The sequence below is a fragment of the Thermobia domestica genome, chromosome 8 (assembly GCF_964235325.1).
Source record: "Thermobia domestica chromosome 8, izTheDome1.hap1.1, whole genome shotgun sequence".
NCBI lineage: Eukaryota > Metazoa > Arthropoda > Insecta > Zygentoma > Lepismatidae > Thermobia > Thermobia domestica.
The window spans coordinates 249,693,149-249,709,096 of record NC_137461.1 but is presented as its reverse complement, the minus strand read 5'-3'; the positions used below and the strand labels follow the sequence as shown (position 1 = coordinate 249,709,096).

The 15,948-nt window shown below is 36.3% G+C and overlaps 1 protein-coding gene across 1 annotated transcript in view; it reads left to right on the top strand.

Moving 5' to 3' along the window:
• Positions 1–7,181, top strand: part of LOC145691997 (protein takeout-like) — a 40,712-nt gene extending 33,531 nt beyond the window's left edge. The window contains exons 4-6 of the mRNA XM_081767296.1: positions 764–897; positions 4,354–4,503; positions 6,919–7,181. Of these exons, the coding sequence (XP_081623422.1) occupies positions 764–897; positions 4,354–4,503; positions 6,919–7,070 (436 nt within the window). The 3' untranslated portion in view covers positions 7,071–7,181. The remainder of the gene's footprint in view (positions 1–763; positions 898–4,353; positions 4,504–6,918) is intronic.
• Positions 7,182–15,948: the final 8,767 nt, after the last annotated feature.

Genomic DNA, 15,948 nt, shown 5'->3' with positions numbered 1-15,948 from the left:
TTTACTGAATATGTCTTTAAATGAAAATATGGCGCGTGTTGTCCTATCTAACAGCAGCAGAGGTAGTATTATATGCAAGGTGTCCAAAAAAAAAAAAAAAAAAAAAACCATCAAAAATAACTTCAGAATATGAATCCTTACACAAAAAACTAAAAAGAAAATATATAGAATAATACGAGTGTACGAATGCGGTTTTAGTATAATCCGCCAAAAATAGGTCGGAACGGTTAAATAATGGGTCATAACTCGATGAAGATAGGGTAAAATAACACAGAAATTATTTCGATCCTAGAATCTATGAATACAGCAGTGCACATGAAAAATGACTCACCTTTCAGTTCCTCATGCAGTAGTTTAGATTTGTAGAAGATCCCATGAATTTGCTTCTGTGTTTCGAAGCTAACCCTATCGCTGCTCATGTTCCACACACATTAATGGAATCTAGGCTCAAAATAAGCACAATAGTCTTTTACCGGCCTTTATCCGAAATTACATTCTCAAATTATAACTATTCTAATTGTACGACCAATTTTTTTGGTGGACTTTAGCTTCAGAAAACGCATTTGTGCAGATCTATAACGTTTTTACTAGTTTTCGCGTGAGGATTAATTTCCCACGTTTTCCTGTTGCTCCGGAACACCTCGTACATAGCACTAAATTGTTGCAAGACAGAATTACAGTTTTTAAAGTATAGCTAACTACTTTTGAAAGTCAGTTATGCCTACATTAATTAGTTTTTTTTTATCTTTCAATTTATTTTCAGGGCTGAACCCAGTGCTTATTATATATCTGCAAATGTCACGTGTCCTGAATTTAGTATCATAGGAGATTACGACGTCAAGGGAAAAATATTGCTTCTACCCATTACAGGAAGTGGATATAGCAATATTCACTTCAGTAAGTAGACCGTACTGGTAGTGTTTTTTCTTTAAGCAAGATAATAATAACATCTTAGTTTAATTGAATATTTAAAGTGCTAAGAGCAGTGTTAACCAGCTACAACACTATAATATACAAGATAGTCAAATACATTTGTGACAATACCAGCATAAATATAAAATTCAAATCAGTATCGTATATAAATTCAATAGTAGGCCTAAAATATCATAGTGTAAAAACAACAGTACAAACTAAAGTAAAATAGTTCTAATCACCAGTATTAGATTTGTCTAATACAGGGGTAAAAGTGCTGGGGAACGTGGGGGGAGGCCGTCCACCCACCTCCAAAAAATATGTACGGTGTCTCCTCAGTTCCTAAAAAAATACAATGGGCAAAGATGGGCAGGGGGACGGCACGACGTCATGTCGAAACCTAGCGTCCCCCTACCTTTTCAGATCCACTTTTACCCCAGGTCTAATATTCATACATAGATATAAATTGTATATATAAAAACAATCAAATACCAATTTTTTCAAATACAGCAAATAATAATAGAAGCTTATCGTTGGCCTAATTTTTAGGACGCTGTTTGTGTATTGTATTAGAAAAAGTAGGCCTACTTTATAACAAAGTGTTTTGTGTTATTTGAACAATAGGTTTGTTTTCCTTCTTTGAGTTGACACACTCTGAATGAGATGTTACTTACTAGATACTGCGGGTCTGAATTGTTCGTTTCTCGTACGGGAAAATAGCTTTTATGTAAAATATTTGAATCTTCTTCGCCCCTTTGGTTACATGCTTCAATAAAAGTTCAACGAAAAGAAAAACTATAGACAACTCTATTTTATTGATAAATTTTGAACCCTCTATCTCCTTAGAATTCACTCTTTAATCAAAGTACTCGTATCACGATAAAAAGCCAGCATGAGATATGTTTTATGTTCAAAAAATCATTTCACCTTAAAAAGTTATATATGATGTGATATTCAAGGTGCCGAGCAATGACTTGTAGTGTATGTAGGAGCGTTTCCAGAATCAGAAACAATCAATCAAAGTATGAAATACGTGCTCGGCGTTTTGACGGGCTGAGTTTACTTACAAGGAGAAGGCAGACTTTGGTAAATGAACTTCGGGGCCATTTTTTGCGAGGAGGTAGTGCATATTTAAAGAGTTAATAATACAAACTGGGAGAGTGCAATGGGCAAAAATAAGGGAGAAAAACCGTATTCAAAAGTTTTCTACTCGCCACATATACCGTTCGACGCGCAAATTTATCAAGTGACGGTGTGGCAGAGTGTGTAAAGTGTGCAACTCATATGCAAAGGGGCCCGGGCTCGATTCCAGTTCGAGCCAATTCTTGGTTTGTTTTTTTGCTTCAACTAATAAATATGAATTCACCATATGTTTATAATGAATAACACAATGGAAATTTTAAAATCACTTGTAAAATCTTTCAATGTTCCATGTTAACTAGCAAGAAAATTTAATCTATTCCGTAAATATACTGATATCACGAGTTGTATTATGGTTACGACAGTCAACGGCACCGATTTCTCTGTAAATTTGGGTCCCATTCATAAAAAAATGCATACAATAATACATGTAACAATAAAAAATACATATGAAAACATATTCATAAAAATACATGGGGCCCACATGAGCTTGGGAGGACGGCCCCCCCGGCTCCCTACGATCGGCGCCCTTGACGACAGTCGTTGTGTAATAAATGTTCTTGAACCTTCGTGTATACATCTGTTGACAGTGTGCGATTTACAAAGGAGTTGAGGGGTGAAATCCCCTTTGCTAATACTAGATGTTGCTATAACCAAAGCTGATTTCCCCTTCATTCCCCTTGTAATTCTCATAGTTAACAGATGTAGATACGAAGTTTCAAGAATATTTTTTACACGACTGCAGTAACAATTATATTTGCGGAAGATATTTAATTTTGTTTCTAGTTAACATGGAACATCAAAAGAATTTACAAGTGATTGAAAATTTCTATTGTCTTATTCATTATAATCATATGGTGAATTAATATTTTACTTATAGTTATAAATGCCTACTTGATTGGTTGAAGCAGAAAACAAGAAAAAAGTTTCACTCGAAGGAGAATCGAACCCGGGACACTTTGCACTTGAGTCGCTGATTCTTCCTACTCTGCCACGCCGTCACTTGTTAAGTTTGCGTGTCGTACGATGTATGGATCGAGTAGAAAACTTTAAGACGGTTTTTCTCCATCATTTTTCCCCATTGCGCTCTCCCAGTTTGTAATATTAACTCTTTAAATGTGCACTACCGATTCGCAAAAAATGGCCCCGAAGTTCACTTACCAAATTCTGCCTTCCCCTTGTTAGACAATCACCCTTTCTACCCAATCAGATCATCACGACGGTGAGAATGAAAGCGTTGAGAAAGTCGCAAAGAAGGGTCTTTCTGAATTTCCGTTACATTGCACAGAATATTTTTAGAAACATTAAAATGCTATTTATGTGGTCACATACAGAATAAACTTACAGCAATTTACAATTATTATTGTATATTAATACTGTCACCCATTTTGAACATTTTAAAGTCAGATAATTTCTAGGGTATTAAAATTTCATTTCTTATCGATAGTATGAAATGGTGTAAATAGTTGTAAGTTTCCATAAAAGTGGATTTGTATACAACCAAAGATAGTTTTGTCAAGTTTAACAAAACGTCCAAAATAAGCCTCTTGAAAACAGCTCTTACTTGTAAAAGAATGCATAATTATCGCTTTTAACTGTTGCAATGGTCTGTCCAAGCGCTAGATAGAAATTCAATGCAGCATAACAACAAAAACTGATTCTCGAATATGTAAAAAAAAAAAAAAAAAAAAAAAAATCTGTTTAGTGAGTGTAGGAGGCGTCAAATTCTACTTCGCCCCGGGCGCGAAATCTCTAGCTACGGCTCTGCGTATGGCTAATGAAAGTAAATAGTTGTGGAACGAGAAGAATTTCAACAATGTCTACGAACGTTACCACCACAAAGTCACATGAGCTGGGATCGAACTAGAATTCTACAAAAACAAAAGCAAGTGTTTTACTAATAAGCCATCGTGTTCTCCCCACTAGTATAATGGTTAGCATTTGCGCATTTAGTTTACGGGTTCAATTCTTGGACCCCTGAAATTTGAACGCATTAAGATGATTCAGATTCAACCTTAAACTATAGGTCCACGCTTATTTATTCTTGGTGCTAAAAGAGACGTAAATCTCCAAGCAATCAATCTCTTATATCTTTTGCTTCATTCTGTAAGACCACTTAAGCCTTTGTGATTTGTTTTGGAACATTTTTCTGCCTCCATTATCAACCTTCTAGCGCTAGAGATTAAAATTATATTTAGGTACTCTTTCTTTTCTCGGAAGGTCAAAATACTTACCTTATTGGAGGAGATTATACAAGATTACTCTAATTAATTTTCCATATTTACGTTTGTTTCCTTTCAGTTGATAATTATATCGATGTCAAAGTTGTTGGGAAACCTCTTAATCGAAATGGACACACGTACGTCAAAATAACCGAGTTTCTATTTAATATCTATCCGAGAAATGGATCTATACAATTCGACAATTTATTTAATGGAAATAAGCAGTTGGGTAAGTAATTGACAATATATATTTTAAGACTTTCGTTGTTAACAGTCTATTGAATATTACAATGGTTATATTTTCAAAAAATAAATCCAAATATTCATAGGCAAGTAAGATATCTAAATATTGTTGTCTTACGGTATTATTCTAACAAGGCTATAGTTGGGAAGAATATTTATATTGTAATTTTAAAGAACAGTTGTGGTAATATTGAGATTTCTTACTGTGGAGATTATTCCGTGATAAATAGTGGTTTTATCAAGTTCGTCAAAAAGGAAAATGTGAACAATTTAACAGATAGTGCCTAAGTATTGCTCTCGAAGTTAAATTGAATTGGCTTAGCGTTGTCCTGTAACAGGAGGATCCTTGTGTGATTCAGAAGTGCTGGTTCTAGTGTTTTGAGTTTATCTTGAACACAACTCAATTGCTGACAATACACAGTTGCATTGATGCTCTAACCAGCTGATAGTAGTTCCCGATGCACGATGCCGCGAGCAGTCCGCTAAAAACACAGGAATACCTTCTTCAGGCGCAGTGCTGGTTTCGGCTGGTTTCGAACCGATTTATGGGATGCTACCCAATGATGACGGCGCCGTGGAGCTTTGTACAGGACCCACTGAAGCTTTGTTACGACAGTCGTAATTGTACATAACAACTTCAATTATCAACAAAATCCCACAACCAAACTTACATATCCTCACCATTTTATTAACCCCTCAAGCCAGTTCGATATACACGTGTACGGGCCCTCATATTGCTTCTAGAGGCAATTCAACGTACACGTATACGTGCTGTGTAGTAGTGACGAAATGATGCATATTCTGCCATCTGTTGTTTTTCCAATGAACGAAAACGCATGTCACTGAAAAGTAGATTGCAATGTGCTGCCATCTGTTGGTTTTCCTTCTTATTACATTAAACTATGTTCAATTGTGACATGCGAAAATTGCTGTATTTGTGATTTAAAATTACCGCCTCTCGCAGCGGCTGATGGGTATTTAACTCCCGGTTCGAGGGGTTTAATTTAATAAACTTTTCCTTGCTTCAATTCTAACGAAACCCCTTTCTATAAATAACTAAGCAACTTTTCATCCTCTTGCCATTTCATTGCAAGTAATAAAGCTTTCTATGTTCTAATTCTATCAAACTCCCGCATAAACTTACAATTATCAACTGTTTATTTGCTGGCCATATCATTACAACTAAGAATAAAGCTTCAAACACTCCAATTCCAAGAAAATACTGACAAGGGAACATCTTATTTTGATAGTAGAGTTGCCCAACCAACAATGCGCAATCGATAGAGGAGTGAAGAAAAATTAGAAATCCATAGTTTTACGGACCGACACCCAGAAACACAGGAGATACAGAGGAAAGAAGGATCTAGAATCATGTGGAAATAGCAATGCAAAAGATACAAAACACGGAAAGAACTTCAAAATTATTCAAGTGATCAAAATGGCATTTACACAACATTATAGTAAGCAAATATTGTACCCACAGACATGTTCAATAACATTTTATTTAATTCAGTGTTGCCAACTGAATACAAAATGAAGTTCTCAAGCTACTCTCTTCTCTAGGGACCAACATACTGCGGAGCGCTTTATGAACAGGAACACTGCAAAACTGACTACCACTAATGTGTGAGGTGATACAATATTATATGCATCAGAAAAGTGAGCCTCCTAATCAATTGTCAATCCAAGCACATCCATCATTTCAGTTTTGTGTGTTGTGTTTGATACTATTCTGATTTTTTACTTGAACAAAACTGCTTCGACACTGTGCTTCGTCCCTTATTTTCGTACTTCTGATTATATTATTGTTTGTGGTTATATTTTGGTTTTAACTAGTTAGAATCGTGTATTGTATGACCCTTCTACATCCAAGATTCATATAGAAATTGATATAGGCCTATCCTGAAATCAAGACGTCACAGTTATGGTTCTACTCATAGTTAGATTTGCTAGATGTTATAATTTGTGTTCCGTGCCACTTACAAAACTTCATTTTGTGCTTAGTTGGTAACACTGTATTACATATGATGTTATTGAGCATGTCTATGGGTACAATGTTTGCTTACTATACTGTTGTTTTTAATACCATTTTGATTACTTTAATCATTTCGAAGTTCTTTCTGTGTCAGTGTATCTTTTGCATTGCTATCTTCACATGATTCTAGATCCTTCTTTCCTCTGTATCTCCTGTGTTTCTGGATGTCGGCCCGTAAAAATATGGATTTCTCATTTTTCTTCACTCCTCTATCGATTGCGCATTGTTTGATTGGGCAATGCTACTATCAATATAAGATGTTCCCTTGCGAGTATTAACTGCGGTAAATAAACTTATTTAAAACCTAATTATATTTGTCAAAGTTTTAAAAAAAATCCTAATTGTTTGTTTGTTTGTTTGTTTCAGGTGATGCGATGAACAAATTCCTGAATGAAAATTTTCAAGACGTGATCAAGGAATTACAGGATCCCATAAACGAGGCTCTTGGCCAATTGATTAGTGGATTAGCACAAAGACTTTTCGACAAAGAACCATATGATAAAATGTATTTGCCATAAGGCAAATCACTTCGTACAATGTTAAAAATGAAAAGACTGTTGATTTTGTATACTCTGTAATTTTAGGTTGTGATACTTTTTGCTTGTATTAGTAACTTAAATAAATGTTTAACCAACTTTATAATACACAAGTTGAAACTTATTTCATGTAGGATAGCAGGTGAGGGACAAATTACGTATTATTTATTATTTGCTAGCAGGAATGAATGCTCTTCGCACAGAAATAGTAAGGTTTATTGAAAATATATGAAAAGTGTATAGACAATTTTATCTTATTTTTAAGATACTATTGTGCTGCAAAAATGTCTTGAGCCGTGGCAAAAATGCGAACTAAAGCTCACACCCTCACACACCCACGCGATGAGCCAATAAGGGTTCAGCTGTTGCTAAGCGAGAGAAAGCGAATGGAATTCTTTCAGCCGATAGCAGCGCTTACAACGAAAGACTAGGGATCAAGTCAATGTGGTATATTTATAGTGGAAATGTTCCGTCTTCGCAGGCGGAGAATAAGGTTTATTGGTTTATGGGGGGGTGTTGAACCTACTCGATGTTTCATTTATACTAAATACATTCATGTTTGTATCGTATAATAAAGAGTAAGAAAACTTTATCTTGAAGTAAATCCCCCACGAAAATCGAAGAGCTTAAATGGAGCAGGATCAGTTGCCTCCCGTGCTTTCACAATTTAGGTTACTGCTATAAATATGCCACATTGACTTGACGCCTAGTCTTCCGTTTCAGGCACTGCTATCAGCTGAAGGAATTCCACTCTCTTTCGCTAAGGCTCTCTCGCTTAGCAACTGATGAACTCTTATTGGCTCAACGCATGTGTGTGTCGGGGTGTGAGCTTTAGTTCGCATTTTTGCCGCGGCTCAAGACATTTTGGCAGCACAATAGTGACCCGGTAATAATGGCAAAATTAGACGCTGCAACAAGCTGAGTGAAGAAATGTTCGAAATTAATTGAACAATATTGATATCAATATATGTAGACTGAAAATAAAATCCGTGTTAAGTGTCTAAAATGGAAAAGTTCAGTTTAATGTCATGATGTGGCCTATGTGCCTAACACTGCTCAGTGAAGAACGGGCTATCTAGTATTCACTGTAGAAGTAGTTCAAATAATCGCTAAAAGAATGTACATGGGTATATGTTCTACCAGTTCTGAAGTAACATCTGGGCTTCTTAGTCAACAATTTGATTTTGGCACTTAGCACGAATTTTATAGTCAATATATATATATAGGGTGTTCAAAACAACACCGACAACGTTTGGGATGTGATTCCTGACACCAAAATTAAACAAAAACTGTAGACCAGCCTGGGTACACAAATGGTTCCTTTCGGAGTTATAGGCTGCCGAAAATGCGAACAAATTAACTTCAAAGGTCAATAGCTCCAAAACTTTGGGATCTACCGTAATTGGATCAAGACTTCACTTAGTAACTAGTATATACCCTGTCCAAATATCCAAGTTTCAGAATCCTGCGGTACTTCCACAACAAGTTTTATAGAAGTAGTTGGTAAGTACTTCAAACTATATTCTAATAGCCAAACTCCCTCCATAAAAGTTGTCGTGTGAGTATCTTAGGATTATGAAACATGGATTTTTGGATAGGGCATGTATTAGTGAAGTCTTTACCCGACTACGGTGGATCCCATAGTTTTGGAGCTATGGACCTTTTTAAGTTTATTTTTTTTTCACGTTTTTTTTGGCAGTCTATAACTCCGAAAGGAAGCATTTGTGCACCCAGGTTGGTCTATATATTTTTTATCTTGGTGTCAGGAATCAACTCCCAAACGTCGGTGTTGTTTTGAAACACCCTATATATATATATATATATATATATATATATATATATATGAGCAAAGTGATTCATCAGCCAGAAAATGAAATGCAATCTTTCAGTTTAACGTACCACGTTTATGCCCATTAAGTTAAGGGAGACGGATGATTAGGTCAAGTGAATGATGATAGAAGAATTGATAAAATGATAATGTAGGAGGAAACGGAAGTATCCCGAGAAAATCCACGGACACGATGTTGTTCTCCTCAGTCAGAGTATTGAATACAGGGAAACACACACAGTCACGTGACTAATTTATTTGATTATTTTGACAATATGGAAACAAATGAAACACCGTTACATTTTGAAGGTTTTTGGATAAGGAAAACTGTCAAATCTCCTATTTCGAAGAAACAACCATACCAATTCTTCTGATCTCTACTGATGGTAATTAAAAGTTGAGGACGTGGACCAAGGCATGTCTACGGGAAAAGAAATATAACATGATCCTCCTCACAAAAACAGTCATATTCAAGGCAAACTGGAAGCTGTGATCAATGAACACACAGGGATTCCCACCATGGAAAGTATTTCCTTACCCATTGGAATTAGGAAGAAAAAGAAAAAAAAAATGAGGAAACTCGTGTTTGTCGATCGGATCCTCCCAACAACAACAACAACAACGACAAAAAAAAACTTCAGCTATAAACAAATAAAAACTACTTGACGATAATTACAAATTCTTGTTCTGTATTAGAAATGCATTATTCATAACCGGTTGGTTCCCTCACCACAACACATGTTGCCTACCTTTTTTTTTCTTAAATTATTATTTTGAATGCTAGAAGAAAAAAAAGGAAAAAGAAAATGGAAGCAATAACTTGAGTAGCTAACCTTGGCATTTTAAAGACAAAATTCTACGAAAATAATATTTAATATCCTTTTTTATTGTTTTTATTTCAACGTTTTATCAGTTTTCTCTGTAGTAATGTGTATCAAATGGATTTTTCCAAGAATATAAAGATTTCTGATATTACTTCTCTTTCACTTAAGCTTACTTGGAATTAAAACCATTCCGTCTATCTCAGTCCTAGATATAATTTGCCAAAGATATCAAGGTAGGAAGGGTAGCCTTCATTTTAAATGTAGTGAGAATAATTATTTCTCTCATCACTGTCAAGAGAAGTTTCCATGTCTTTCAGAGGCGGATCTAAAAGGTAAAAACTGGGTGGGTGGGGAGTCAGAACCCACCTGTATATCATGTTTCCTATAAACTTTCAAAAATATATAAATAACAGCTTAAATTATTTTGTCACTCAGAAAACTGTGGAGGCCTAAGTCCCCCACGGCCCCACAGTAGATTCGTCACTGCCGGTCTTACCACTAGCACTGTAATCCTGAAATTTTCACAGTAAGGATGGTATCGACTGGAGACTTTATACAGTCCCAGTCTCGTCCCGATCGACAAGTAGCTACCTCGATCTTGAATCGCCATCTCGACTCGATCAATAGATGCTTGTCCCGATCTCAATATCTGTGTCGAAGTTCAAATCTCGATAGTCTTGAAATAAACTGTGTGGGGGGAAAAAAGTGTACAATTAGTATCATCTAATAACCTGTCGTTTGTTCGTTTTAATTTTTTACTTAATACTTGACTGGGAAAATGTTGTTAGCTGCGCGTTCATGCACTGAAAAAAAGGTTTGGTCATATTGACCAAAACATAGGTGCTGGTGACCAAATCGTTTGGTCAATATAGCACCAACCAAACATTTGGTCACCGGCACGAAATCATTTGGTTACGATTTATTTGGTTACAGGACCTAGTATTTGATTACCAGTACCAACTATGCATTTGGTAATTTTGGCCAAATAATGACCAAATAAGTAGGATTTGGTTGGAAATACAAAAAATTTGTTTAAAATGATCCAGATTTGGTTCTTGGAACTAAATAATTTGTTTGTAACTACTAAACTTGCATTTAGTGAATTTGAAGAAAACATTTGGTAGAAACTCCCAAATACTGTTGGTATAGGCCTAGATACTAAACTGAAAATAATAATGTTATCGCAAAAGTCATGGGAACCTTTTTCTAACAAATATGATAACAAAACAAGAAATTCTTCCACATGCAAATGGAATGTTAGTACATGTGTAAATATTACGTGTAGGTTGGATGAAAATACACATCTCATAATAACTTTTTTAAGGCTTAAACCATTTTTTTAAAAGTACAAACAAGAAAACTTTAAAGCAAAAAGACACCAATCGTGTGCTTCACAGTAACATTACGTTTCCGCTTATCTCAAACCATCTCCATTAAATGATCCCCCCCCCTCCGGGAAAAGTCCTAACGGAGCCTCTTCAAAATGAAATAAAATCTTTCAGGTTTACGTGTACGTCCCACGATTATGCCGTGGAGGCTAAAAGTGGAAAGACGGTGATGATGAGAAACGAATGGCATGGTCGAATGAAGAAGGTGGGAGGAAACGGGATAACCCCCAGGAAACCCACGCACACGGTGTTTGTCTAACACAAAGTTCATTTGACGTGAGCTGGGAGCGAACCAGGGACCCCATGCACTAGAGGTGAACGCTCTACCACTGCGGCTCCTTTCCACAAAATAATTCGTTTCACGTACTATGGTTGTGCCTTTTATGTCAAAGGTGACGGGTGATTAATGGGAGGGAATCATTGTAAGGAAAATAGTGGAATGTGAATATGTGAGGTAACGGGAGACCCTCGAGAAAAATCACGGACACGATAATGTCCACCACAAACTCTCGTGGGCTGAAAGAATTGTGATGGCCCCCTTGAATTTTAACTATACAAAGTGAGATATTTGCATGTCGCCCAGTCCAAATCTTTTAGGGGTCAGTAAGAAGTAAATTAGGGAACTGATATTTCTTAATAATTATTTCGAATGGTGTCCCAAGCGTAAATTTCCAAGCTTTTGTTAACATATTTCTCAGAAAATATCGATCTCACAGGTAAGAATGCCCATATTTGAATTCCATATGATAAGTTCTTTCAAAATTATGCTTCATATTTCGGATATGCTTCATATTTAGGGGGGATTTATTATCTTCCCCAAATCCATCGACTTAGAGTGAGCTGCTCTTAATTACCTCTTTTATATGAATACCCACCGTCGTTGACGCGTCAGCTCCCTGCGGACGCACCCCGTTGCTAACGCTCGGGCACCTCTGCTGCGCTCCTGTTCTGATTCTGTTAGCTGGCATTCGTGATTTTAAGTAGTAACCTAGCACAAGTTGGGTCGTGTTTTATGCACCATAGTTTCTATGCTATACGTTCACGCTACATTTATATTCATGACCACATCACAGTTACAAAATAACGAATGGTAAAACTGCCAAGTGAGCCAGAGTCAATACCAAGTGATACTAAACAATACTCCTTATTTCTTCCGTATATTTTAGATTTTGTGCATCTGTAAGCGGTGAATGCACCAGTTTATTTTGCAAACTTCTAGTGTTAGTGTCACTTTATTTATCCCTTTCCGGAACTTTCTAGTGGGGGAATAGGAAATGCCCAACCCCTGACCCGAAACAGCATCGCAACGCTTCCTCAGCTCCACCTACAGTTTCAATCTGGCCCCGACAGATTTTCTGAGTTCCCCGAGTGAAGTCAGGATATTTCATGCAACCACAGCAGAGGTCAAAGCGGCTTCGACTCACTGCTTGAACGACATTCTGAAAAATAAATTTCAGGGCTCGTTCCAAGCGCGGAAAACTCGTTGGCTGAAGTGTGTCGATGCCCAAGAATTTTAATCTTGGAGCATTTTAATGATTTGTAGCAACATACTCAATATATGTTTCCCCCCGAGTTTGGTCTCATTACTTTTTATACAAACCCTGTAGAGCAGAATATCTGCGTTTATATAATTTTCAACATGTATAAGATACTATTACATGCATATTTGCCTACAAGTATTATTAAAATTTTTGCCGAGACTGAGAATACCGCCTCTAGCATTCAATTTCAGCACATATGCCATATGATACGTGAATCTATATGTTTAAAGTGAAATTCAAACGGCCGTAATGCATTCACATTTTAGCAGTCTTTCTTCCAGACATTTTTGGGAGGCACTGCCCCCCCCCCCGGAGCCCTTAGAGTGCCCCGTAGGAGACTAAAATAATACGTCTTTAATATAATAATAAATAGAATAGTACCAGCAGTGCCCCCGGAATAGTAAGTGTGCCCCCGGGAACATATTTTCTGAAAGAACGACTGTATTTTAGTACTTCTCTACGAGGAATCGAACCCAGGATTCTGTCCAGCCAAAGGCCTATGCGATCGTCACTAGACGAACGGGAAGAGAATGCTTTGTAAGACATTGCTGGTTAACACACGACAGTTTCAACTTGGAGAAATCTTGTTAGGAAGAAATTACACTTACACGTTTCAAAGATGTTAATGTATTGTGTTTTCACAGTAATATAGGGACAAGGGACTATTGTGCAACCCACGGCTTAACTAGCAGAGAAAGCTTAAACTAACAATCTGTTTATGAGGAAAATCTTCAAGGATAAATTACGTTCAGTCTATTAAAGAATCTTTGAAGTTTTTGTGAGGCCTACAACACGACTACATTGATCCAGAAAGCCTCTATCATGTGTTTGTAAGGAAGTTGAAGTAAGGGCATGCTGTTTGCTTATTACTGCAACGGTAAGCAGGAAACTCATCTTCGGACATTTTCAAAACCAATATGGAGCTTACACAAAAAACTTACGCACTAATCATTACTGAGAGTGGCTGCGGCGAAGTGGGGCTTTTTCCAAATCAACAGATTGACTTTCTAATTTTTCATTCTAAGTCCGAAAGAGAGATTGAGCACTCCTTGGTGCAGGCAGCAGGAGTAGCAACCATGCATCATTAATGAGTTACCCCAGAAATCTATGAGAAACATATACATTTTGAAAACTCAGTAACGCATTGTATTATAATTATTTTATCCCAAGGATATAACAAACACAGCAAAATAAACTTAAAATAGTACTCTAACAACTTCAATTTGCTACGACTGTCTGCGTTGTCAGATACCAGTTTGCATTACTTGAACAAATAAATTCTTATTAGTAGTGATATTTTTCAATTTTTAAATTTTTTTTTTCTTTTTACTACTTATCTGTTCTTCAAAGAGGAAACAAGTAAAATAACTATTTTCACAAGGAAAATAGGTTTTATTTAGTTTTTGTAGCTAAGATAATTTAATAATAAAGTCTACTGCGATTACCATATTGTTGACACATAACAACAGTTAAAATACTAGTAATTTTATTGTTGGAATTACTTAACAGTTACATACTCATACACTAAAGGACAAATACTGCAAATTTTGAACAAAAATATCAATCTAGTAACTTTTTGGTCCAGATTGCCATGCACTGTATGATTCATGTCTAAATGCATTGGAAATCTGTGGCCACAGCAGATTAATCTCAATCGTAGAATGCACAAATCAGCTTGATAGAGAGAAATTCTTGACCTCACTGTTCACAAGTAGTTTGTGCTCAGTAGATCGGAAGATCATAGATCCAGCCAACCAGGTACAACCATCAACAAAAATCTGCCAATTCAGGATAAAATTGAAACATGCACTCATAAGGCGTTAGAAGACTCATCTTTGGTTTTAGATCAGCCCAAGCAGCTCAGAAACGTTTGTGCATCTCTAATATAAAATCAAAGAACGTTACTATGGGGTGTACTTCCTGGGTTTCTTAGGATAACTATAATGTATCCAGAAGCATTACTTTATAACAGCTTGTATACAAAATCTAAATTTTAAGACTTGTAACCATGGATCTTGACGGTTCGCAATAAATCCTTAAAGACCATGTTTCACATAACATCTGTCCATCTTGGTTAAGATCTGTTTAGACAGTTCACAAGCAAGAGTTATTGACAGGAAGAATATCAAGATTTCCATCTCGTGGTTGAATTGCATCTTAATCGAATGCCTGTTCCAAATGGGACTTGAATTGTTCTTCATGACGACACTAACATCTTATACAGTCGAGATTTGTCATAAACAGCGAAGTCATTTGTAGAGTTGTCTCATTCAAGGTGCACTGCAGATAATGTGTGATGACTCCCGTAGTTCTTATTAAAATTTCAGTCCGAAGACGAGATGCCAAGTTACAATTCTGCATAGTACTTCAACCCAATCCGGGGAGCACTATATGTAACTTAAAAATATTGGGGTATCCGTAGTATGACTCCGCTCTGCGACGAAACACTAAGGGTACCACACTATTTTTTTTTATATGGAACTAGGGGACCGTTGGTCTGCTTTCACCTACAAATAACAAGCGAGTGATGTTTATACGTAGTAAAGCCTTTTATAGGTACTAAATACGTACCAAAATGAAAACCCTTACATAACTGATTGTTTAATTGTAACTATAGGAATAGCAACTACGAAATAGCAGGGTTACGTAAAGAACAATAATATATGCTTATTTGTTGAGAACTCGTCTTCCATTGTTTTTCGAATACGGTAATATCATATTTTTATATTCGTTTTCAAATATCTACTTTCAGAAAAGTAAACAGAAATTATGTATAGAGCAATGCTGAAAGAAATCAATACATTGGCTTCAACTAATGTAACTTTCCTGGGTCAAGAATTATGTGACCACTAAAATATTTAAATTTTATAGCTTTAAGGAAGGATGGTTCATTAATTTAAAAGCAAACCAACTGGCTCTAACAACCTGCTTTGATTCAAGGTCATGTGAATTTGTGATGTATCTTGTCCGTGGGTTTTCTCTAAGTTTTCAGGTTTGCTCGTAGATTTTTATTTCACCATTTCTTTCGTATTAACTAGGTAGCATTAATACTCGTTCCCTTTAGCGTAAGTACAATAGCTGTGATACATACAATTAAATGTTTCATTTTTTCCTCCATCGTTTCCTTCGGGAATAATGGCCGCTGTTTTTTCGTTTTTCCGGCGATCTTTTTGCCTGATCATAGCGACGAAATGAAGCGTTTCTACACCCAGGCTGGTCTATACTTTTTGTCTTATGTTGGTGTCTTATCTTGGAATCATCTTCCAAACGTTGTCGATA